Source organism: Mytilus trossulus, chromosome 1 (assembly GCF_036588685.1).
Source record: "Mytilus trossulus isolate FHL-02 chromosome 1, PNRI_Mtr1.1.1.hap1, whole genome shotgun sequence".
Lineage (NCBI taxonomy): Eukaryota > Metazoa > Mollusca > Bivalvia > Mytilida > Mytilidae > Mytilus > Mytilus trossulus.
Window position 1 is genome coordinate 33,159,226 of NC_086373.1, and position 27,363 is coordinate 33,186,588.

The 27,363-nt window shown below is 30.9% G+C and overlaps 1 protein-coding gene across 5 annotated transcripts; it reads left to right on the forward strand.

The window, feature by feature from the left end:
- The first annotated feature begins 159 nt into the window (after positions 1-159).
- LOC134722096 (protein SLC31A2-like) lies at positions 160-27,363 on the forward strand. 5 transcript variants are annotated; one of them, XM_063585581.1, is made up of 6 exons: positions 160-373; positions 18,370-18,420; positions 18,937-18,989; positions 20,424-20,493; positions 21,164-21,254; positions 25,606-27,363. In XM_063585581.1, exons 3-6 carry the CDS (start codon positions 18,984-18,986, stop codon positions 25,886-25,888), a joined length of 450 nt encoding a protein of 149 aa, XP_063441651.1. In that variant the 5' UTR covers positions 160-373; positions 18,370-18,420; positions 18,937-18,983; the 3' UTR covers positions 25,889-27,363. The 5 variants fall into 5 exon arrangements, 4 of the variants coding, with proteins under 4 accessions (XP_063441651.1, XP_063441643.1, XP_063441662.1 ...); XM_063585573.1 differs by lacking the exon at positions 160-373 and adding an exon at positions 12,721-12,830; XR_010107967.1 differs by lacking the exons at positions 160-373; positions 21,164-21,254 and adding an exon at positions 12,721-12,830.

Sequence of the window (27,363 nt, forward strand, 5' to 3'; positions counted from 1 at the left end):
TTTGACTAGACTCATACTTAACTTGTTTTAAGAAAAGTGAAAATGTAAGTACATCGAATTTTAATTTATACTGTTAGCATTATATTATTAAGATAATGTGGTAGAACTTAGATAAAGTACACGCAATCTGAATTTTCAATTCCACGTCCACAAGCCTTTTCATAAAATAAATCATATAAAACGGACAGCCGCGATTTTCTTCATTTATTGCTGATAAACCGCAGGAAGATGTTTTTCGCCTTATACTGACACTGATTTTTAAGCGTTCAAGTGTAATCTTGCGACAGACAATGTTAAGTGAGACAGATTAGGAGAATTCAATCAAACGTAAGGTATACCCTTGAATTTCTAGAGAAACTCTGTATTCTGAAAGGTATCGTACTATTTTGGAAACTATCAACATTGATAATTAGGTTTTAGTTTGTTTACTTAGTATATTATTATGTTCCCCATGTTTATTGGAACTAGATCATGGTTTTTTTTTCACTACAAAGGTCTTATCAAGGTAAATAAAATATCTATATTTTGAGATATATAACGATTTATTGTAGAAGTTGTAGATATATAGCTATAACCCAATGCCAAAAACTAAGGAGAAACTTTGAGGAAGTCATGTCCTGAACACATATATGTCCCTAAATGAAACATTGTGTTATGCGTTTAAATTTGTTACATGAATGTCATGCTCATGTGCGACACACTTTTTTTTATGGTAAATAAACTCATCATAGATACCGGGATTATATTTTTGTATTTGCGCCAGATGCGCACGTTTTGCCTACAAAAGACTCATAAGTAATGTAACTTCATACAACATATCATAAGTCAGTATCAACAGGTAAAAAGTTGACACGGAAAAGGTTGTACAAGAACAAGTAGAGGAAAAGGAAGAAAAACATGAAAAAGAAGATATAATTTGTTGCAAACATCGAAGGAAATGTCTGTCCCAAGTCAGGAGTATGCCAGTTATTTTCATTTCATATAACGTGTTTCAGCTTTTGATTTAGAAATTTGATAAGGGATTTTCCGTTTTGAATCTTCTATAAAGTTTGGTAAATTTGTTAGTTTATTTTTTCTAGTTGACAATTTTAATAGAACACTAGAACGCATTCGTCTATGATCGTCTATGCTGTGTTGCGAGGTTTATTGAACGTAAACAATCATACCTTTGATAAATGTATGGACATGCTACATGTAAATAGACGTATTAACTGACGATTTAAAATGAAAACATTCAGATGAGCATAACGAAGTTTACCGCCATTGACTGCAATTATTTATAATGCATGTCCATGAATTTCATTTGTATAGGTAAATCATGGTTTATATGCGGTTTTGTAGATCAACAGTTGAAGCTGTAGTAGGTCGAATGCTATAAAAGTGTCTCCAACTGACAAGTGAAATATCCATATTAACATAAATTTATGTACACGCAAGTGCAGTCAAAATTGATGGATTAATATTTGGTTTATAAGTATTTACAGGTACAATATATATAACTTGAAAAGAGTGTCAATATATATAACGTTAAATGACTGTCAAAATATATGCTATAGATCATCTCACTTCGGTGTCCGTCCCTTATACGTACCGAAAGGGCTAGCGTCTTTAAAGGGGCATTAACTATCAAATTTATCAAAAAGTATTTCTTGTTTATTTTAGTCAAAGACAATGTAACTAACCATCGAGATGACCTCCGAATACTGTCGACGGTCATTTATTTCGATAAAAAACATAAATATGAATCTAAATAGACATCGATAAAGTGCAATTGGATTTTTCTAGGTCTGTTTAATTTCATGTTATAAAAAGTTGAAACTTAAATGTTAAAAATCGAATTTATATATTATATAAGATTTTTTGTTGTTGATCGAATCAGTCAACAAAATGGTTCGTAATTGTTTCAATTTCAGAGTTTGCATTCTTTCCATTTTAATAGCTTACTATGCCTAGTACATGCGTAACCCATCTCTAAGTAAGAGGCTCAATTGAAAGTCAAACAAATGAATACTATTCAATTCAGGTTTAGTTATATACTTACAAGTCAACGACACGTCCGCGGTGATATATTCTTAGCATATGTTGAGAGCATATGTGAGTTTCACTGTCCCCCTTGTATCTTTCGTCCCTCTTAGATTTGTGCAAAACTGCATGACTGCTTATAATGAAATATTATTGCAAATATCCGTTTTTATTAATACTTGAAAAAGAATCGTTTTTATTATGTTTTTATGTAAATCGTACCCAATGCCCCTTTCACATTGACATTTCTTCCTATCCGAAAACTTTTTTTAGCTCAAGTTGTATAGATTTTATTTTGATTTCACAGGCACGTGTCTATGAAAAATACTCTTTACATATTACATATTAATTAACAGTACTTATGCACATAAATTTTGTTTTTAACAATTATGTGCATTTGCTTAATTTTCAGAATTTTTGCAGAACTTTTACGTTACATTAAGGATATTCAAATGTGATATACATTTCAGTATGATATAAGTCAAATTTGGAAATTTGAGTAAAATCGGTGAACAAAAATTTGACATTCACATGCCATTTTAAATAGAATGGATATAACACCATGCTCATAGATAATATCTCATGAATGAGACTTTCTTATTTTACTTTTCCGTATTTCGGTCATGGTCACATCTATCTCCCTCTGACCTATAGTTTCTTACTACTTCTTTTGTATGTTTTATTTCTTATGAAATAAACAAAAGTATGAAATAAAACCCCACAGAAACACAGAGTTCTATGATAAATGATTGAGTGCTAAAAAGTAAAAAGTAAAATCACAAAAATACCGAACTCCGAGGAAAATGTGATACTGACACGATTCATAACAAAGCTTTATGGAATTTTCTGTAGATGAATTCAGAATTTAGAAACTAATGTCCCAACCTGCAACGTTTATCTTGGATAGATTTTGTTATTCTTTGCTGATTTCTTTGGTCGTATTCAAGTACTTAATATATTCACCTTTTCCTGAAATTTATTTTTGACTTGCATGTTCCCGATAAAGGAAAATCCAAAACAAGCGCTCTTCAGACGCATCGCATTTTTTTATATTTTCAATTTAACGCATTGTGACCATACCGCTGCCGATGGACTGTTCGTTCCAAAGGGTTTCAAGAGCTACGCAACTCGATCTGGCAAAGTTGACTTTCGACAAATCTATATATCCTATTTAGGAAACCTAATAGCTATCATATTAACACACCTTCAGGTTTCAAATACTAATACATCGTTGGCTTTTATTTATGTTTAGATTTGAGCGTTGCTGATGATGTTTGATCCAAAAAAAAAAATGCCCTGTACACACTTATTGTAAAAAGTGCTATTTACCCTTCCGGAGCAACTGAGATCCACCTGATTTTGGTTGGTTCTTGGTGATCAGTCCTTAATTGTCTGTGTTGTGTTTTGTATACACTTGATTGTCCTTTGATCTTTCCCTTCTTTTCTTTGCCATGGCGTTGTCAGTTTATTTTCAACTTGTGACTTTGAATATCTCTTTTTGCATTTTTTGCCGCTCTTTTATTTCAATTTATATAAATATAGTGTTATTTCATTTATTTCATTTCATTTTGGAAAGGACGATAATTGACTGTAATTGCTCAATGGTCTCAACACACGTCTGGTCTGTTTAATCATAATGTGAAAATAAGATGTGGTATTGTTCCAGACCGTATGAGTATATAGACTGTACGCGTACGGTCTGGACCGTATGCGTACTTTTTCAAAATACTCATACGGTCGGACCGTACGCGTACGGTCTGACTAATATTAAAAAGTTGGTCAAGTTTTTTAGATACAAATGCATATCAGTAGCAGATAAACATAACTTAACTATCAAATTAATATAAAAAAGTTCAATTGTAATTGAAACAAAAACTTTATATTTTAACTATTTTTTAATTCACGCTAATTAAATATGTTAATCTCTTGTATTAAGCATGGCGATCAGTAATACATTAATTGCATTATGAATTGAAGTTATCGGAAGGAAACATAAAGTGTTTTAGAATATTTAGCAACTTTACCAAAAAATGCAAATGCAAAAAAACATGACCGAACTGTATACATGAAAATGCTAAAAATATAACGTTACTTGAATTGTGTCACCTTGGGCGAGTGTACCAAAATAGGATTCAGATGTATACAATTAAACAAATGCCTTATTTCAATTGTTCGTTTGTTCATTTTATCTATCTAATTGTATTAAATTATCAATAACAATTGTAAAACTAAAACTAAAAATAAAGATTGTTTTAATGATACCCATATGATCAAATAACATGTATGGTCAGCTCGTACTGGACCGTACGCGTATACTCATACGGTCCGACTGTACGCGTATGGTCGGACTGTTTGAGTATACGTATACGGTCCGGACAGTACGCGTACGGTCCGAATACTCATATAGTCTGGAACAGTGTCATAAGACAACTCGCCTCCATAGACCAAATGACCTAGAAATTATCCACTATTGGTCACCACACAGTTAACATTGAGCAAAATTACACCGTAAAAAAATTTGGGTCATGAATTTGAAAGTCAAGTAGTGATTTGGTCCAGCTAAAAAAAGGTAAAAAAATTAGCATTTCGGAAGCGGTCAAAAATTTTCAAGTCTGCCTAAACATGAAATTGACAATATTTTGGGTTAGAGCCGATGAAGTTTTCTATAAATTTGATATATTTGTCCAAAAGGTAATACAACTTACTAAAAAAGTGCCGGTGGATTTTTTTTAATTTTCAATTATTGTCTAAAAGAAATGCACTGCGAAATAACTGTGGTATCGGACCATATACAGGTTTAAATTTGACTACTTGTATTATTTGCAGACGTCAATCGTAATTACAAACCAAACTCTTACTATACATACAGTAGGAAATTAACTTTAACATGAAATCAATTGTTCTTTGATCGTTTAGATATGATACTTGTTTTCTATTCGTTTAATGTATTTTGAGCTTTTGATTTTGCCATTTAGTAAGAGATCTTCCAATGGGAATGTTCCTTGTATTTGGGTATATTTGTTATTTTAGGTTTTAGACGGCGGTCAAGATGTGAAATTTCGAATTTAGGATACGTTTTCCTCAAAACTAATGACTGAATGCATGCTGAAATTATTATGATTATATCTATTTGTCGGTCCAAATTCATTAATTTTCAAATTAATGTAAGAAACGTTACACATTCAAATAATTGATGCATATGCATATGATAATAAACTCATCATAGATACCAGGATTAAATTTTGTATTTACGCCAAACGCGCGTTTCGTCTACAAAAGACTCGTCAGTGACGCTCAAATCCCAAAATGTTACAAAGGCCAAATAAAATACGAAGTTGTAGATCATTGTTGACCAAAATTTCTAAAAGATTTGCAACATACAACTAAGGTTATCTATTCCTTAAGTAGAATAGCCTTAGTATTTCAAAAATTCAATTCATAAATATGACCATATCAAGAAAATTCATGTCAGCACAACTCATGTCAGCTCATAAGTGCTGACTACTGGATTGGTGATACCCTCGAGGAATTAAAACTCTACCAACAGTGACATCGACCATAAGATTATATTATATTATAGGCTTGCTATTCACTGTCTGACCTGATTATTGTGTTATGCAATAAGTATTCGTCATCTTCATTGTTTCGTTCGATATTTAAGACAATATCACATTTACACAAAAACATATATTAATAGGTTTTCACAAAATTATGTACTATATGACACGGAATTTTCTGAGGTAATATAATTTATTTGATAATAACTTTGTCATCGGTTTATTTTATTTTCCTCTTATGTAAACAAATATTATATATTTTTACAAATTTATTTTGAAGAAATCTATAAAATTTCCGGACAAAAAAGGGGAGTTGGGCTTTTTTTTTTGGCTTACACGGCCGATGAGGCAAGTTATTTGTCATGGATTTTTCACATTGGTCTTATGTTGTTTTGTTCACCGCTATTCCGGGTAAGGGAGATGTTTGAGCGCTTACAAACATATTTGACCCCGCCACATTCTGTAAATACATATCCCAACTCAGGAGTCTGTAATTTAGTTATTACAGCTAAATGGTGTTTGATTTTTGTTAATTGTTTTAAAACATAATTCAGGCAGTAGATTTTCTATCTTCCACTTTTCGTTATACCCAGGTCTTTTATTGTTAGCTATGCATAATTGGCTCTTTTATTAATGGCCTTACGAGTGCGAAATCTAATGACACTATTTTACTGCCCATATAAACACTATCTTTTTTCAATGTTTGTCCTGTTAAAGCAATGATGCTATTATTTATAGATCACGTTCATAGTAAAAATAGAAATAAGTTGAAATGTAAACATAACTTCAATTCAATGGTATTATTTTGCCTCCTTGAATAGCAAATTACGAGTAGAGATAGCTATTGGAGCTTTATGTAAAATTGGTGAAAGCAATTGCAACCGAATTAATTTTTGGAGAACCAACTTTAAGTTATTTCTCTACTTGCTGTATACCTATCAGGAACATTCTTATTGTCATTATATATATATACAGCAAGGTTAGACAAGTTATCGATTGATATTAACTTTCGAAATATAAGTACTCAGCAAATAAACTGACCTTTTCCCGATGTAAACATTGAATGCATATATGCTTGGGTGTATCTGGGTTACCAGAATATACCACCAGACGCGACTAATTTTTGACTTGTTTATAAGTGTCAAGTTTTTTTTAAAACTCATCAATAATACCAATATTTTGTTTTTATATATTAAAGAAAAGAAGATGTGAGTCCTACTTAACTGTATCTGTTGTATCCTTTATCTCTACTTCAATGGGATAGATGCGTTCGACATAGGCACCACATTTCGAATTTTGTAGTGAAAGAACCGAGGAAAGAACATCATCTATATAGCAGAAAGTAGAGTTAATGGATATTGCTAACTTCTTATCTTTCTTCCTATGAAGTTTCTGTATGAAGTCAGCCTCATAATAATAAAGAAACAAGTCGGCAAGAAGAGGACACAATTCGTTTTCATCGGAATGCCGATAGTCTGTTGAAAAACATGTCCTCCGAACGTAACACATATGCTCTCAATAAAGAAATCAAGCATCTTGATAATATCAGTTTCAGAGAATTTTGTTGTTTGAATTAGAGTGATCCTTTACAAAGAAGGACTTACCCCTTCCTAAGACAAGATACTTGTACCTTCGTTGGCCATTTTGTTTAAAATTTAACCAATCATTTGAAGTAGATGATTGCCATTTTACTTTTACGTGAACAAAATGGTAAGGTAAAGTGATAGAATAAACGAATTTGTAAACTCAAATCAGTCTTCGAATGTTCCATATTCATTTATATGTGTTTACACACATAAATTTATATCTTGCCCTAAGCTGAAAGACAAGATGTCTTTGTGTAAATTTATTGTGAAAATGGTTTGTATTCACTGTTAATCAAGCAGTAAATTGCTTTTATTAAGTACTCAGATGAGAACATTTTAAATTCAAACACTGTTTTATACGCATTTGTACGGCTTCATTCGGTAATTCAAGTAAAATGATAACGAAGAATAAGAAACGATGCAATGAAATAAAAGTCAACTTCAAAATATGTGGAAAAAAACTGTTATATAAGGCAAAATAAAAATATATGTGTGGTTCCAGTAACCATACCTTCCCTACTTTTGAGTTTTAATAATAGCCTACCCTTAAGATTGTTTTGTCATTTTTCATTAAGCACTGTTAAAGTCAGAACATTGCTCCCATAGACTCAACGAAAACATAAATCATTAAAAAAAAACTCCTTCCCTATAAAAAAAGATGTGGTGTGATTGCCAATGAGACAACTGTCCACAAGAGACTTAAATGATACAGACATTAACAACTATAGGTCACCGTACGGCCTTCGACAATGAGCAAAGCCCGTACCGCAAAGTCAGCTATCCTAATTTTTTGAGATGTAACTGGAACCGCTCATACTTTTTTGTTTGGCCTAATCAAAAGGTGTGAGAGGGGATCTGTAAAATCTGCAAATACTGTGCCCGAAGGTATAGGAAAATGCATCATGCAATTACTAAACTTTATCTCTGTTTGTGAAATAAGTAAAATTCTAAATGTGTTTATTCTTAAAAAGGTTCAAATTATTTTTGAAAAAGTAGTATTTTGTGAATATTTAAACAAAAATTATTGTGTGAGATCGGGATTTTTTTTTTGATCGTGACTGACCGTCCTTGTAAATTAAGATTGCATTTACTACTTGATATACGTCTTTAAGTAAAAGCATGTGACCTTCACTCATGACTTAAAAAGAACGTAACTAAACTGATCAAAGATACCAGGATAGAAATTTTATATTTGAGCCAAACGCGCGTTTCGTCTACAAAAACATAATCAGTGGCGCCCAAATAAAAAAATGTTAAAGGTCAAATAAAGTATGAAGTTGAAGAGCATTTAGGACAACTTTTGGTAAAAAGTTTGCCAAAAACAGCTTATGCAATCTATTTTTGAGGTAGAAAAGCCTTTGTATTTAAAAAGTTGTGTGAACAGTTAATTTTTAAGTATGACCATATCAATGATAATTCATGTCAACACAGAAGCGATGACTACTGGGCTGATGATTCCCTCGGGGAATTAAGACTCCACCATCAGTGGTATCGATCTATTGGTTGTAAATAAACTCACCATAGAAACCAGGATTTAAATTTTATATGTGTGCCAGACGCGCGTTTCGTCTACAAAAGACTCATCAGTGACGCTCGATTAAAAAAATGTTAAAAAAATCTAATAAAGTATGAAGTTGAAGAACATTGAGGACCAAATATTCCTAAAAGTTTTACCAAATACAGCTAAGGTAAATGATGTGTTTTATTTTTATTTATGAATAATTGACATATATATATTTTTTTCAAAAAACTAATGAATAGTTATATCTATATTTACACACACACACTCCGATTATCATTCACGGATAATAAAGAAATTTCATATTGCAAATAAATCATTGCATTTTGAATGGAAACAGGTCTAATTACTTTGTTCTTATGTTGAACTATTACACATGTTACACAGGTAAGGGGAGAGATGATCACAATCAACATTCGTTTTCAATAAAAATAACGGTACCAATTTTCTTGCACCAGATGCGCATTTCGACAATACATGTCTCTTCATTGATGCTCTTTCAACATTCAACATTCGTATATTAACATTTAACTTTAGTTTGCAGCAATCGTTTTTAACATTTTTCATTCGATTTTAACATTCAACATTCAAAACTTTTCGAAAATATTTGATTGTATTTTTTTTTATATCACATGTTAAATGTTGAAATCGAATGTTGAATATAGAAAAACGAATTCTGAAAACAAATGTTGAATATAGAAAAACGAATTCTGAAAACGAATGTTGAAAACGAATGTTGACTATTGAATAACAAGTGTTGAACGTTGAAATCGAATGTTGAAAAAACAAGTTTAGTGTTTAATGTTGAAATCGAATGTTGAAAAGATAAAAAAGTTGAAGATTGAATGTTGAAACCGAATGTTAAATATTGAAAACGAAAGTTTAATGTTGAAAAACGACTATTGCATTTTGAAATCTAATGTTGAATATTGATAACGAAAGTTTGAACGAAAGTTTAATGTTGAAAAACGACTATTGCATGTTGAAATCGAATGATGAATGTTGAGAACGAAAGTTTAATGTTGAAAAACGACTATTGCATGTTAAAATCGAATGTTGAATGTTGAGATTAAATGTTTAATGTTGAAAAACTAATGCTCAATGTTCGAGACGAACGTTGCGAATGTTGAAAACGAATGTTTAAAAAAATATTTTAAATGTTGAATGTCGAATGTTGCATATTGTACCAACAGTTGTAATCGAACGAGAGAAAAATACAAACTACCTGTTCTAATAAATGCGTCATATTACAATAAATGTTTTGATCTCTACGTGATATTATGTATTAGGTTTCAAATTTTAGGAAGTTATTTGAAATAAACTATATTTAGATCGGAACAAAAGAAGAACTTATCCTATTCATATTAAAGAAAATATATTCGGTCAATTTTAAATTTTAAACCAAATTTTAATTTTAAAAGTGCTGAATGCATGAGTGCCTCCCAACAGACGTTTTTTTTAAACAACTTGACTTTAATTGTATACATAAGGTATATAGTAACGTATGTACAGAATTTGTCTCTCAACATACATTTTTTCCGCACCTGTAAACTTATATACCATCCAGTAAGACAAGAAAAACGTACATTTTGAACATATGTCAGGAGCCTGTTATTCTCTGGTTGTCGTTTGTTGCTGTGTTACCTATTGGTTTTCGTTCGTTTTCAAGTTACGATAGATGTAAACTTCATCAAATATACCAGTCTTCATGTTTCAAAATGGCTCTCAATGAAATATCTGCGGCAAAAATTATACTATAAGAACATGAACGGTACCAATTTTCCTGCACCATTTTCCTATCATTTTGACAATACATGTCTCTTCAGTGATGCTCGTGGCCAAAATATTGGAAATCCACAACTTATATAAAAGGTGATGAGCTATAATCCAAAAGGTCCAAAAAGAATAGCCAAATCCGTGAAAGGAATAAGAGTTTTGCATGAGGGAGATACATTCCTTGAGTTATAATAAATTCTAACATTTTGTAACAGCAAATTTAAATTACTTAGTACACAAAAAAAATCCGTATTTTCATGCCAGAACAGAAGTACTGGCTACTGGGCTTGTGATACTCTCTGAGACTAACAGTCCACCAGCAGAGGCATCGACCCAGTGGTAGTAATAACATTATGGTACCAATTTTTCCAAACTATATAAAATCCAAAGCTTATATAAAAGGTGATGAGCTATAATCCAAAAGGTCGAAAAAGAATAGCAAAATCTGTTAACGGAATCAGAGCTTTGCATGAGGGAGATACATTCCTTAATTTATAATAATTTTAACATTTTGTAACAGCAATTTTAAATAACACAAACAATCCGTATTTTCATACCAGTACCGAACTAAGGTGTTGTCTCGATATTCCAATAGCAGGAGTTCAATTCTTACATACTTTTGTTTTTTTAACCCTGAATGCTAACATTCCTCATGAGCAATTTTAAAATTGTTTGTATATACATTAAACGACAAATATATGCGACGTATACAATTTTCTGACGTCAGACACGCGAATCAATGAATGTGTTTGTAGATAGATGTTTTTTGTGTTCTGTTAAATTGTTCCTTTTAAAATTGTTACACGATGCTGACTGCTGTACCCAAAAAAAAATTTATGTCTGTTTAGTTTTAGTTCACGCATCGTTGTAAATATGCCGATTTTGGTTTTTTGTTGCACTTCAGTGTTTCTGTTGTTTCGTTGTTTATCTCTTAAAGTTGATGTTTTTACGTCAGATTAAGTTTGTAACCCGGATTTGTTTTCTCTAAATTGATTTATGACTTTCGAACAGCGGTATATACTACTGTTGCCTTTACTAGTTATTCAAAACAACAGAAACACTGAAGTGCAACAAAAAACCAAATCGGCAATGCAACATACACAAAAATTAACTGTAAGATAACAACTACCATTTTCCTGAATTCGTACAGGACATTTAAAAAAATGGAGGATTGAACCTGGTTTTGCGGCTAGCCAAACCTCGCGCTTTAATGGCAATGTTAAATATAACACTAAAATGACAATATTACATGACAGGAATAGAGTGCAAATTAAATGCAAGAACATTCAGGACAGAGAAATACACAAATAAACATTACAATTGGACACTTCGACATTCTTATAGTTATCAAAGGAACTAGGTTCATAATTGAATACACCATACGTGCGTTTCGTCTTCACTTTGCCATCGAAAGGTGAAGTTTTAGTTCAATCTAGGTGACCGAGTGGTCTAGAGACCTGGGCGTAGTAATATTTGATATAGCCCTAATGAAAAGCACTGCGCAAATTAGTGTGGCTAAGTCTTAAGTTTTTTATGTTGTGTTTTGTATACAGTTGTAAGTTTTTTGTTATGATTGTTGTTTTGTCATTGCGTTGTCAGTATATTTTCGTATTATAAGTGACGATGTCCCTTTGATATTATTTTTTGCCTCTTTGCCTCTTTTTTTCACCACTGTGGACAATAAACTGACTAACCTGAACAGACTATTACCTTTCAATGTATCATTTCTCAAATGATATCAGGAGGTGTTACCAATTTTCAAAGAAATTACTGATACTCTTATGACAGATGATAAGTTTGGTATGTCTCCCATGTTTCATTGTTGATTATTCTCACTTCGGTACGGCTGCATCTTTTTTTTTTACAGTACTTATTGTGTACGCATGTTTCACGCACTAAATTCACCTTATAATGTACGTGGTAAATCACATTGGTTCAGCTTTTCATATCGAAAGACAAAACATTTTCTGTTGGTTTACCCCAATTTATCTTTGAATCAAAACAAGATGAAATATAAGAGCCTGGACTGAGGTGAAACAAATAGAATTATTTGATTGAGAGTTAAAGTGTAAAAATCTGTAGTAAACGCATTTGAAGATTTGTGTGTATCTATTATCGCTTACAGAATTCTGAAGGTGTCCAAAAACCATAACATTAAAATCGTTTTGGTCTAATTTTCACAATTTTAAAGAAAAAAAACGAGAAATACAATTTAAATACCAAAATGAACTAGAGCGTTGAATTATATAATCATCATCATAGGGTATGGCGTTCATTAGTAGTTATTAATGGACATATGTTTTAAAAAATTAGATAGTCTTGATTTTAGTTTTTGGCTGATTTTTACCAAGTACTTTAAGCTTTCTCGAGGTAAGACTCAAATATATATCTACAACTTTATGTTATCATTTAAAAAGGGGGGTTCTATATCATATTATTCGAAGACATAAAAACAAGGGGAGATCAATGCGACAAAAGACTACGTACATATCATTATTCTCATACTTATTGATACGTACAATAACCTTCTTCATGCCGTCATAACACTTTACTATTGTACATACGGTACACATAAAGCAAAACAATTCATTTGTAAAAGAATTTATAACACTTGCAAGTTTCCAACAGCTCTGTATTATCATTTCATTTTAAATCATTTTTTATTTATATGCAGCGAAACATGTGTATATGTGTTTACTTCAATGTATATATTTTTTTTAGATATCATTTATGTGCATTTGAAAAATGTAAATTCACACACAGAACCCTTACAAGTTAAATTTTACGTTTATAGAAGAACGGCTGTTATTGATTTCAATTTGCTAGAATAAACAGCCTGTGAGATTTTCACTGTATGAGATTGTACAACGAGAATCAAAATGATATAAAAAAATTGTTTTTAATTATTTTAATTTACACACAGTTTTTTGTTTGACTTGATTGAGTTTTTTGTTCATTGTATTTAGCTGTTAAACGATAAGACACGTTTTTTTTGCGTGTACTGATTTTTAATACATCTTAACTGTCAAAATATGCATACAGGCGCTTTTATTCTAAGGTGGGGTCAGCAAACATCAAATATTCAATATTCATAATATATAAGATGCTGGGATGAGGTTGTACAAATTATTTAATTGAGAATTAAATCATGAATTAAACGTTTATAGCAAATTATTGGTGTCAATGACCTATTCCGAATTCTAATTGTGTCCAAAAATTATAACATTAGAAATACTTTGGTCTATTTTATCTATTTGTAAGGTGAAAACGAGAAAAAATACATATTAATACAAAAATCAAACGGAGCGTTGAATTATATAATCCTTATCATTGGGTATAACGTTCAGTAGTATTTAATAATGGACATACGATTTATAAATATAGGTAAGTAAATTGTTTATTATAGTGACATGTGTAAATCAGCATAAATATATAAGTTTGTACAAAATATAATTACATATATAATCACCCGGCCCAATGGACCAATATAAATAGATAGAATATCAATTTAGTTTATGGCAATTATTTCCCAAATATAATTAGTTGTCATAAGGTAAGTCAAACTGATATATTCATTCTACAACCTTATCATATCATATTTGGTGTTCTATTTCATAAATCAAAAAAGAAAGGAAAAAAACCCAAGTAGGATGAAATGCGACAAAAGACTGCATATAATATCGTTCATTTTCTAGAATAAATAAGTCCGTTATTTTTCTCATTTGAATTGTTTTACATTGTCATTTCTGGGCCTTTATAGCTTAATATGCAGTATGGGCTTTGATCATTGTTGAAGGCCGTACGGTGACCTATAGTTGTTAGTTTTTGTGTCATTATGGTCTCTTGTGGAGAGTTGTCTCATTGGCAATCATACCACATCTTCTTTTTTTATATAATTATTCACAAACTTTCTTTATGCTGTCATAAAATGTTACCATCTTACATATAATACACATTAAAAGTGCAAAAGGATTATAACACTCCTTAGTTTTCAATAGATCTGCAAAATCATTTACATATTAATGTTCTTTTTTTTCTACCCATAATACTCATGTATTTTTAGGTATTATTTCTGTGCACTTGATTGTATTTGTAAAATGTAAATACGGAGGCCTTGATAAGTTCAGTATTCCGTAAATAGATGAACGGTGATTATGTATTACAAATTGCTAGAAACATTAGCATGTGAGATGTTTGAAATGTGTGATCTTACAATGAGAATGAATTTGATATAAACTGAGATTATTTATTTAGAAATCAAATTTTCGTACAACTAGAGTAAAGTTGTTACTCATGTTAATCATCTGTTAAACGATTTAACATGTTTTTGTCTGGTGTGTTGATTTTTTAAAACAACATCTTAACTTTCAAAATATACAGATAATGGTTTAATTCTAAGGTGGAGTTAAACAAATCAAACACGTTTTTACTTTAATACAGACGGGTAAGACTTAGTTATAGCTATGTCTTTGAAATAATGACAATCATATTTCCATGCTAACATGTGTTCATTGTGTCTTTTTGTGTCGGGATGTATAAGTACCCGGCCACGTCCACTTGTATATTTTGTCTATCTGATGAGTTAAGCCTTTTTCAACTGATTTTTATAGTTCGTTCTCATGTTGTACTGTTATACCACTGTCCCAGGTTAGAGGGAGGGTTGGGATCCCGCTAACATGTTTAACCCCCCCCCCCCCCCCCACACACACACATTATTTATGTACGTGCCTGTCCCAAGTCAGGAGCCTGTAATTCAGTGGTTGTCGTTTGTTTATGTGTTACATATTTGTTTTTCGTTCATTTTTTTACATAAATTAGGCCGTTAGTTTTCTCGTTTGAATTGTTTTACATTGTCTTATCGGGCCCTTTTATAGCTGACTATGCGGTATGGGCTTTGATCATTTTTGAAGGCCGTACGGTGACCTATAGTTGTCATTTTGGTCTTTTGTGGATAGTTGTCTCATTGGCAATCATACCACATCTTCTTTTTTATATAACAGATTTAGTTTTTATAGACTATATACAACAAATCGCAAATTACTGAACAGGCACTCATGGATATTGTATATGTCGACATGAGAAACATTTAGAGGTGGAATTTGATGAAAGCGAGAATATTAAATGACTTCTAAATTTTGAAAAAGACAGTTCAGGTTGTTTTTCTTCTTTTTATAGCATTTTGAAAGAAACTGCTGATAGTGACCGATTGTATCCAAGGGTTATCACAAGCTCGATAGTCCGTGCTTCAAAACCGACATAATATATTGCATTCCTGTCTTTAATTATTAATTGACTAATCATAAATCATTAAGGAACTATAGTTTGAACTGCTTAAGTTAAATTAGTTTGACCTGAAGTGGATTTACATTTTCTCTTAAGGTTTTTCCTGATGACTTTCGAGATTTGAAGTATTGTTTACATCCTTTGCTTTCAAAATATGTTAGCAAATTTGCTATGGTTTTGACGATACTATAGCAGATAGGGAGAAACTGAGTATGTAGTCAGTAATTATCGTCACATTTTATAACAATTGTTAAAAGCGTATAACGCCATAGAGATTACCATTATAAATATTGCAGACTTGGGTTTTCCCCCCGATTTAAATAATGCCGTTTAACCATTGAATAAACACAATCGTCCTATATAAGACATTATCTAGCTTTAAGTTATTTGTTTTATATGTTCATAAATATCACGGATCTATATATATAACGATCGATGAATGTAGCAGTTTCCATCAATGTAGCAGTTTCAAGCCTATATTTTATTGATTCAATCTAAATAAAATTTGTAAGAAGTTAGCTTGTAGAATTTAGTTGGCCTCTCTTCGTTTTAATATGTTTTTTCTCTCTCTTCGGGATATTGACGTTACCATTTTGCAATACTAATTTTATTCTCATGTCTCACTCAGGTGCTGTTTTTACTGCATCAGCTTTTTTTTCATACGTGCTAAGACACATTGGTTCACTGGCTACTAGTCCTGGAGACGGCCGGACGTACGATTTCATCTTGATTTTATTTTTAGATTTATCTTATTTTATCTTATCTTATCTTTATTTTCTCATTTGAATTGTTTAACATTGCTTTGCTCATTGTTGAAGGCCGTACGGTGACCTATAGTTGTTAATGTCTGTGTCATTTTGGTCTTTTGTGGATAGTTGTCTCATTGGCAATCATACCACATCTTTTATGAATTTTAAAGATGTCCCTAAACCATAACATTTAAATATACTTTGGTCTATTATTTCTATTTTAAGGGGGAAATACGAGAAAATACTTTTTTTAATACCAAAATCAATTGGAGCGTTGAGTTATATAATCCTTATCATAGGGTAAGGCTTACATTAGAAGTTATTAATGTACAAAAATGTACCTATGGTTTTATAAATACAAAAGTAAGATAGAGTCTTTATCTCAGTTTTGGGGGAAATAAGTAGACAAAACTATTATCTGGTAAGACAATCTCAAATATATCTTTATAACCGTATCTGTTTATTTTTAGGGCTTTCTATTTCACATTTTTAGAAAAAGAAAATAAAATAGTAGGGAAAAATGCAATAAAAGACTGCATATCTATTCACATACTTACTGATATGTACAATAATCCTCTTCATACCGTAATTTACCATCGTACATATGGTACACATGACTTTATGAAGGTTTTTCATGCATTATCATTTAGATACGATTTTTATTTAACATTTAAATTTAAAGAAAACAATAAATGTGGGTCATATCAAAGAGTAAAGATATATATTGCTTAGTTTTCAACGTCTGTATTTACGTAAATTGTGATGAATGCCGTTTGATTAAAGACTTTCCGTCTGGAATTTTCGTCGGAGTTCAGTTTTTAGTTGTTGTGATTTAACGTTTTAATTGAATATGCTTTACTCCGACTTACAATTAAAGGACTTGTTTAAGTATTTTGACGATGTTTTAAAAGCAATACACTCATTAAGAACGTATCTAATGGTTAAACAGATAAATATGATACATGTATTACTGTCTCTAGTCTATGCTCTTCAACTTTATACATGTTTGGCTTTCTAACTATTTGCATCTGAGCGTCACTGATGCGTCTTATATAGAAAAAAACACGCGTCTGGTGTATCAAATTACAAGTCTGGTACCTTTGATAACTATTTACACCACTGGGTCGATGCTACTACTGTTTGACGTTTTATCCCCGATGGTATCACCATCCTAGTAGTCAGAGTAATGTTCACATGAATATCAATTATGTGGTCATTTTTATAAATTTAAAACTGTTTGTAAAAGTACGAATATTCGAAATACTGAATATTTTCTTTTCCCAAACATTGATTACTTTAGCCATATTTGGCACAACATTTTGTGGAATTTTGGGTTCTCGATTGTCTTCAACTTTATACTTCTTTTGCTTTCTAACTATTTTGAACGGAGTCGCAATGTTTAGTCTTGTGTAGACGAAACGCGCGTCTGACGTATCAAATAATACATGTTTTAACATTTGTCTATGTTGTGCTTTTATTCAGCAAAACAATACCATGCAAAACAGCAGAAACTGACAACAAACAACATTTAATATCTTGTTATTGATATCAATATATGAGCAACATCTTTACTCAAAAAGATAAAATTGTACAAAATGTATTTTACGAAGATATTAAGAGTATAAATTATCTCTTTGGGTAATGCTTTGAACCTCGGTATACTACTGTTGCCCACATTGCTCAAATAACGTTTCACCATAAAATTTACAATTTCATTTTAGGTCAAATACGTCAAAATGGAAATGTTTGTAATTTCATAGCTTTATCACCAGTGACCTATCAGCGCTAAATGTCCAGATTATATTAACATGTTCATTTATTAAAATATTAGAATAATTTTGAAAGAATTCATTAAGTTTACAATTTTGCATTTTCAGGGGCCAAAAAATGACTTTAATTGTGCCTTCTCCTTTATGGAAAAATGCCAGGTGAGCAATACATGCTCTCTGGGGCATCTAATTCCTCTATAGACAAGCTGTTTGTTGCAAATTGTTTTTTTTTAATAATCTGTGCTTTTGTTAACAAATCTTTGCCATTCCTGTAGCATTATCTAACTACAAATTCGTCGGATGCAGTTTTAGCAAAATACATGTCATTGAAGATATAAAACGAAAGCAGATGTGGATTACATATCTAGTTCGACATAAAAACACAAATCATGTTCATATATCAACCTATCTATGTGATAGATACTAAATTCGTGCGACGAATTATAATCTTCCATAGAAAATAAAAAGTGAATAAATTCAGCATAAATGATGTTTTGTTTTAAAAGTTTAAGATTATATCGGACACATTTACGCTATGCAGAAGAGTGTTTCTGAATGCAGCAAAACTAAAGTTGATTGGTTAAACTCTTATCCAAGATTATTATTTTTTTCTTTTTATCAATAAAATGTAACTTGTTTTCGTTCTTTTTATGAAAATATTCATGCTATTTTCAGATGACACAGTAACTGAACAAGAAAAGAAATAGAATTTAGACATCAAAATGATGGTATGTGGACATTTTATTACCAATAAGTTTAATCTCTCTTGCGTTTCACTGATTTTTATTTTATCAAAAGTGACGTATTGTTATGTTTACTATAGGCACTTCTTTAATTAGAGGATTTATAGAGCCTGTGTCACTCACCGTCATCTTCAACTATTGCCACTTTTCTATTAGGATGGTATCTAACAATTCAGTATATTCATTAAGCTTGTCTTGCTAATATTTTTGTCTATTTAATTTGCTACAAATCTATCATCGGCCACAAGATTCCAGACAATTGGCAAAAATATGGAAAAAAACTAATTGATTTGACAAGATTTACCAAAAAAGTAAATGACTGAAATTGTCTTATGACTCGTTATTAGAGATATTGATCTGTTATGACGATTTTTCTGCGATTGCAGTTTTGTCTATTTCTGCAAAAGAATACAATAATCTATTATGCTCGAAATGAAAAGTTCGAATAATGTTGAAGGATATTGTTTGAATTTCGAATATCGCAAGAACTTATTCTAAATAGCTATCCATGACTAAAATACAAAGTTTCACGGATGGGAAACTTAGAACAAATAATACAACTATGTCCAAATTAGAAGGTGTACATCATTTTTAGAAATTTACTGTTTGTAAATGTATGAATTATTCGAAACACTAAGGGTTTTCTTATCCCAGGCAGAGATAACCTTTGTCGTATTTTGCACAACATTAATTGTAAATTCCCAATGCTCTTCAATTTTGTACTTGTTTTGGCTTTCTAACTTTTTATATGAACGTCGCTGGTGAGTCTTATGTAGACGAAACGTGCGTCTGGCGTACCAAAGTATAAGCCTGGAACATTTGATAACTATTTTCACCACTGGGTCGATGCCACTGCTGATGGACGTTTCGTCCCGAGTCACCAGCCCAGTATTCAACATTAGGCGTGACATGAATATCAATTATATGGTTTTACTGTTTTCTAAAAATATATGAGTTGTACGAAGTACGAAGAATTTTCTTTGATTTTGAAAAACTTTGGAATTATGGGACCTCAATGCTCTTCAGCTATGTACTTGGCTTTCTAACTTCTTTGATCTGACTGTCACTGGTGAGTCTTATGAAGACGAAACGCGCGTCTGGCTTATTAAATCTTCAGTCTGGTAACTTTGATATGAGAAAAATCTCATTCGCTCAATAATATTAAAAGAAGACTACACGGGAGTTTAGTTTGACCCAACAAAATAAATAAGTTTCACTGAGAAAAATGATTCAAACCTAACCAAAAATAATTTTTAATCTATGTGCAAAGTTAGGTAATAGTTGGAAGCGGAGTTGTAAAGAATATTGTTGGTTTGGTAACATACAGATTTAGTTAGAACTGAATTAAAATACTTGTACTTTGAATTGAAACGTTGATTAATGAGGGTTTTTTATTTATTGAAATTGAATTTATTGCAGGATAAAGTCCTGACCACATACACGAGCTCGAACTTTTTATTCTTACAATGGAAAACTGGTGATCCTGTCGGTACGTAATAATCACATACTTTCCTGAATCATACATACAAAATAAATTGTTCCGAAAAATAACTTAAAAACAGCTCTCGTGCAGTTATCAATTGCAATTACTCAAACCAAACTATCAAATTGACAATAAGTTGACGAAAATTTCAATCCTATCAATATTTTTGTAATTTTATACCAAATAAACTCAACAGAAAGTTCAAGTAAAGGTTTTTTCTTTCGCTGAACCATTTGATTTAAATTTTATGGTTTACGTGGCATGGTATGGATCAACTCTCATAAACACGATTTTTACAGAAAACAACTACCTACTTCAACTGAAAAAAATCATAAAGTTTTTTTTTTAAGATAAATATAAAAAGAGATGGTATGATTGCAAATGAGACATCTCTCAATCCAAGTCAAAATTTGTAAAAGTAAACCATTATAAGTCAAAGTACGGTCCTCAACAAGGAGTCTTGGTTAACATCGAACAATGATCTATAAAGGGCCACATAAACTGACAAGTGTAAAACCATTCAAATGGGAAACCAACAATCTAATCTATACAATGTATAAAAAACGAGAAACAAGAAACACCTTTGAACCACATCAACAAACGACAACCATTGAACATCAGGTTCCATATATTATTATTTGATAGCTTAATCAATAATTACAGTATTTTACATTAGGTTTGGTCGTAGGAATGATAACAACTGTTGTTTTGGCCATTTTGTTCGAAAGTCTACACTTAATCGAATCAAAACTACAAAAAGGAGAAACGTAGGTACTATATAAGTAATATTGTGACGTATACTAGTATGCAGTAAAAAGTTATCAGCTCTCGCACTTTCCTTGAACAGGGATCTTGTCATTTTCACCATCAACTTGCCCCCGTCTGTATTCGGACAACATTTGGAAAAACTGAGGCCAATTATTATAAAATAAAATCACCAAACCTACCGATTGAGTTACTTTCAAGGGAGATGTCATAATAAGGGCCGTAATGTTGGCCCTGACTACGGGGCGCCGAATGGGACTCTTGTGGTTTTGTACTCAAAATTCAATTTTGTACGGACAAAAGTGACTTTTGTTCAACAAAAATGAGTTCAGTTTAACAAAATTTGTTTCATACTACAAATTTAAAATTTTGTCATACAAAATTATCTATCAGCGGACAAAAGTCACTTTTGTCTTGACAAAATTCATTTTTGTTACTCAGACTTGACTTTTATTACCTAATTTGAAAAAAAGTGAATTTTGTATTCAAATTAGTTTAGTTTGGTTTCTGTGAACTAATTTGCATACATAATCGACTTTTGTTACACAAAATTGACTTTTGTGAGACAAAATTGACAAAATTGACTTTTGTTTCAACAAAATTGACAAAATTGACTTTTGTGAGACAAAATTGACCAATGTGATCAAACAAAATGGACAAAATTAACTTTTGTGAGACAAAATTGACCAATGTGCGACAAAATTGACTTTTGTCTCAACAAAATTGACAAAATTGAATTTTGTCTCAACAAAATTGACAAAATTGAATTTTGTCTCAACAAAATTGACAAAATTGAATTTTGTCTCAACAAAATTGACAAAATTGAATTTTGTCAGAACAAAATTGATTTTTGTCTCACGAAAGTCAATTTTGTCTCACGAAAGTCAATTTTGTCTCATAAAAGTCAATTTTGTTGTTACAAAATTGACTTTTGTCTCAACAAAATTGACAAAATTGACTTTTGTCTCAACGAAATCAACAAAATTGACATAATTGACTTTTGTCTGAACAAAATTAACAAAATTGATTTTTGTCTGAAAAAAATTGACAAAATTGACTTTTGTCTCAACAAAATTGACTTTTGTCTCAACAAAATTGACAAAATTGATTTTTGTCTCAACAAAATTGACCTTTGTCTCAACAAAGTTAACAAAATTGACTTTTGTCTCAACAAAATTGACAAAAGTCAATTTTGTCTCACGAAAGTCAATTTTGTCTCATAAAAGTCAATTTTGTTGTTACAAAATTGACTTTTGTCTCAACAAAATTGACTTTTGTCTCAACGAAATCAACAAAATTGACAAAATTGACTTTTGTCTCAACAAAATTGACAAAATTGACTTTTGTCTGAACAAAATTAACAAAATTGATTTTTGTCTGAACAAAATTGACAAAATTGACTTTTGTCTCAACAAAATTGACTTTTGTCTCAACAAAATTGACTTTTGTCTCAACAAAATTGACTTTTGTCTCAACAAAATTGACTTTTGTCTCAACAAAATTGACAAAATTGATTTTTGTCTCAACAAAATTGACTTTTGTCTCAACAAAGTTCACAAAATTGACTTTTGTCTCAACAAAATTGACAAAATTGAATTTTGTCTCACAAAATTGAATCTTACCTCACACAATTGACTTTTGTAATTTAATTTCCATATCAGGTAACAAAAGTCAATTTTGTATGCAAATATGTTTATACCTTTTAGACAAAATTTACTTTTGTCATGACAAATATGAATTTTGTCTACAAAAATGAATTTTGTCTACAAAAATGAATTTTGTCTACAAAAATGAATTTTGTCTACAAAAATGAATTTTGTCTACACAAATGAATTTTGTCTACACAAAAGAATTTTGTCATCACAAAATTGAAGTTCTCACAAAACAAGTCTGTAGTACGGGGCGCCGAATGGGACTCTTGTGGTTTTGTACTCAAAATTCAATTTTGTACGGACAAAAGTGACTTTTGTTCAACAAAAATGAGTTCAGTTTAACAAAATTTGTATCATACTACAAATTTGAAATTTTGTCATACAAAATTATCTATCAGCGGACAAAAGTCACTTTTGTCATGACAAAATTTATTTTTGTTACACAGACTTGACTTTTGTTACCTAATTTGAAAATTGAGCGACAAAAGTCAATTTTGTATTTAAATTAGTTTAGTTTGGTTTCTGTGAACTAATTTGCATACAAAATCGACTTTTGTTACACAAAATTGACTTTTGTTACACAAAATTGACTTTTGTTACACAAAAATGACTTTTGTTACACAAAATTGACTTTTGTTACACAAAATTGACTTTTGTTACACAAAATTGACTTTTGTTACACAAAATTGACTTTTGTTACACAAAATTGACTTTTGTGAGACAAAATTGACAAAATTGACTTTTGTCTCAACAAAATTGACAAAATTGAATTTTGTCTCAACAAAATTGACAAAATTGAATTTTGTCTCAACAAAATTGACAAAATTGAATTTTGTCTCAACAAAATTAACAAAATTGAATTTATCTCAACAAAATTGATTTTTGTCTCACGAAAGTCAATTTTGTCTCACGAAAGTCAATTTTGTCATCACAAAAATGAATTTTGTCGTCACAAAATTGACTTTTGTCTCAACAAAATTGACAAAATTGACTTTTGTCTCAACAAAATTGACAAAATTGACTTTTGTCTCAACGAAATTAACAAAATTGACTTTTGTCTCAACAAAATTTACAAAATTGACTTTTGTCTCAACAAAATTAACAAAATTGACTTTTGTCTCAACAAAAATGACAAAATTGAATTTTGTCTCAACAAAAATTACAAAATTGAATTTTGTCTCAACAAAAATGACAAAATTGAATTTTGTCTCACAAAAGTCAATTTTGTCTCACAAAAGTCAATTTTGTCTCACAAAAGTTAATTTTGTTTCACAAAAGTCAATTTTGTCTCACAAAATTGAATCTTACCGTACACAATTGACTTTTGTGATTTAATTTCCATATCAGGTAACAAAAGTCAATTTTGTATGCAAATATGTTTATATTTGCATACCTTTAAGAAAAAATTGACTTTTGTCATGACAAATATGAATTTTGTCTACAAAAATGAATTTTGTCATGACAAAAATGAATTTTGTCATGACAAAAATGAATTTTGTCTACACAAATGAATTTTGTCATCACAAAATTGAAGTTCTCACAAAACAAGTCTGTAGCACATAGTTTTGTAAGATAAAAATGATTTTGTTATGACAGAATTGAATTTTGTACAAAACCACAAGAGTCCCATTCGGCGCCCCGTATGTAGCACATAGTTTTGTAAGACAAAAATGATTTAGTTATGACAGAATTGAATTTTGTACAAAACCACAAGAGTCCCATTCGGCGCCCCGTACTGACATTGTAGAGTTATAAGATAATTCGTACAGCATCTGTCCATGACTAGTTGTCGTCACTTTCTACTCGCCTGACATGTCTAGTACATTTCATATACTAGTGCTAGATTATTTATCGTATCTTCCCTCTCACATTATATACCTAGCACACAGCCGAGAGTGTTCGCATCGAATGTGCGAGTTCATGTGTTGGAACACTTTTTTTCAAATCGGACTTTAACCATAGAAAAAAAAATCAGATCATTTTATATTCTTTCTAATTCAGTGGATATAAGAAAATATCAGGCAAAGATCTACGATCTACGCACAATTTATTTCTTCTATTTTTGTTGATAAATAGAATTTAAAGTCCAATACAAAAATAAACAGATGTGATATGATTGCCAATGAGACATATATCCAAAGGAAAACAAAGGACGAGGAAGTACTTTATAGATCATGTTCGTCTTTTAATAAAGACATCATTAGCAGACTGAGAAATACATATTTTTGGACAAGGTCAAACTGAAAATATCTTCAAAATGTCCATTGTTGTGTATCACGATATATCTAGTTTTTTGTTTAATTTAACTAGAAACAACATTAGTATACAATATGATAAAAATCCTACGACAGTGTTGATTTGATAACCTATCAGAATAAGTTTATTCAGGTGATCAATCAGTTTGTAAACACGGATCGTTTCTAAATCTAACGACTTTTTTTTATAGAGTTACAAATAAAATAAATATATATCCATAAAAACTTGCCGTTACGAAACAGTCATAATCAATAATTAAAAAAAGTCCATAACAACTAGTAAAATGGTAAACATGCGAGCGAGAACATTGCAAAAAAACCCATAACAGAGTGGCAAGTACATTGCCTAGTCTTACTAGCTTTAAATTTGAATACAATTTTCGTATAGCGATGTGTTGTTTTAACTTTAAGCTATTAATTTAGCATTCTTTTTTATATTTTTCTAGGTCAGACACCAAAAGAACTGTTAATATGGCAAAGTGTGCATTTGTGGGTAAAAGAACAGCTATTCATATGACTCGCGTTGTATTGGGATACGTTCTGATGTTATGTGTAATGACAATGAATGTCTGGATTATTGGTTCTGTCGTTCTGGGATATGCCATTGGATATTTTCTGTTCCGTCCCTGGACATATACAAAAAAATCAACACGTAGTTCTAAATTAAAGATACCCAATGGTCTAACTGAACAATCTGATAAGCTTCTGACAAAGGAGTCAGATGTTTAAAAGCAATTACTGATTATATTTCAGTTTAAAAAATCCCCAACATAATGTCAGATTGTACACCGGTTTCATTTGGTTTGTTTCATAAAGATTTCATCTATGAAACAACAGAAAATTACATAACCGATTGTTTAATCACTGATCTTATGATTACGGTTGCATGAGGTGGTACTCTTTATTTAAAGTATTCGTGACATTGTATAACTGTAACATTGTTATACGCGGGATACTATTTTTCGTAGTTTTCCATTTTTTTCTAGGCGTCAACAAAGTACAAAGTGTTTTTACAGGCGTGTGTACGGAGTTAGTCAAAATGTAAAATACAATATGAGTCTATATTTGTTTAAAAATTATAAATTTTAAAAGTGACGGCTTTCTCTTTTAAATTACATAAGTTTTGTGTTATCGCAAACCAACGCCATCAGTACTGTCAAAAATGGTGCAGTTTACATCCATTTCGATAAGTTTGGTAGCATTAACATTTGAAACAGTTTACTGTGGTAATATATTACAGAAGTTCGTATTTTCCTTAAGACTATCTGAATGAACGGGAAAATCAAAATTTTAGTGTTTATTGAAAACTGTAAATATAGAATTCGAATATTTCTGATTATTTAAATGCTAGGAACCTCCTATCAGTCATATATCAATATATATATATAAATATATAAAGTACCAATTTTATAATAGTATGACATATTTTTAATTATTACACGGTATTAAATGTCATGCAGGGAAGAACCATTTAACCTTTAAGAATATATGCTGGTTTACAACATTGAAGAACAAAATACTTTGATCAGGAAGATGATAAAAAATTCTGATTGGGAGAATTTGTCATTCTGGGTTGTGTTCTTAAGTTTTGTTCGCGATCTGAACTACACCCTGTTTACATGATTTGAAAAAAACTTCTTTCAGAAAGAAAAAAACCCAAATACCGCTCTTTCAAATTTAAATGGTTGTTCCCTTGGTGCAGCACATTTAATCATAACTCTATAGAAGAGTTGAGTAATTCATCACGGATATTATTAGAGTTCTATGTAGATTCCATTATTTAACTAATGAGCCCTAGTGACAGATTAGCATATATTGTTTCTTGGTAAATTTTACTATGGTTTCCTAAATAGAAGTAAAATAAAACAGAGCAATCATGTGGAGTAGAAGTCAGAAAATCAAATTTTCAACGGATTGTTGAGCATTCTTATATATATATATATACATCTCAACTGTCACATCCTTTGGAAATCTAAAGTTGTGCCATTTCACATCGTAAATAACTATTTTTATTGTTTGCATATTTCTGTAGTCTTTGCGGTGTGTTTGGAAATTTTAAAATTGTTCCAGCGTTCGCTTAAATTGTATAAATCAAGATTTTGATAGTCTCAATTTGAATTGACATGATTCATTTGACATCGTGCTATTATTGAAGAAGGATATCTGTTATCCGAAATATCTAATATTGGTATATTTTATAGTTA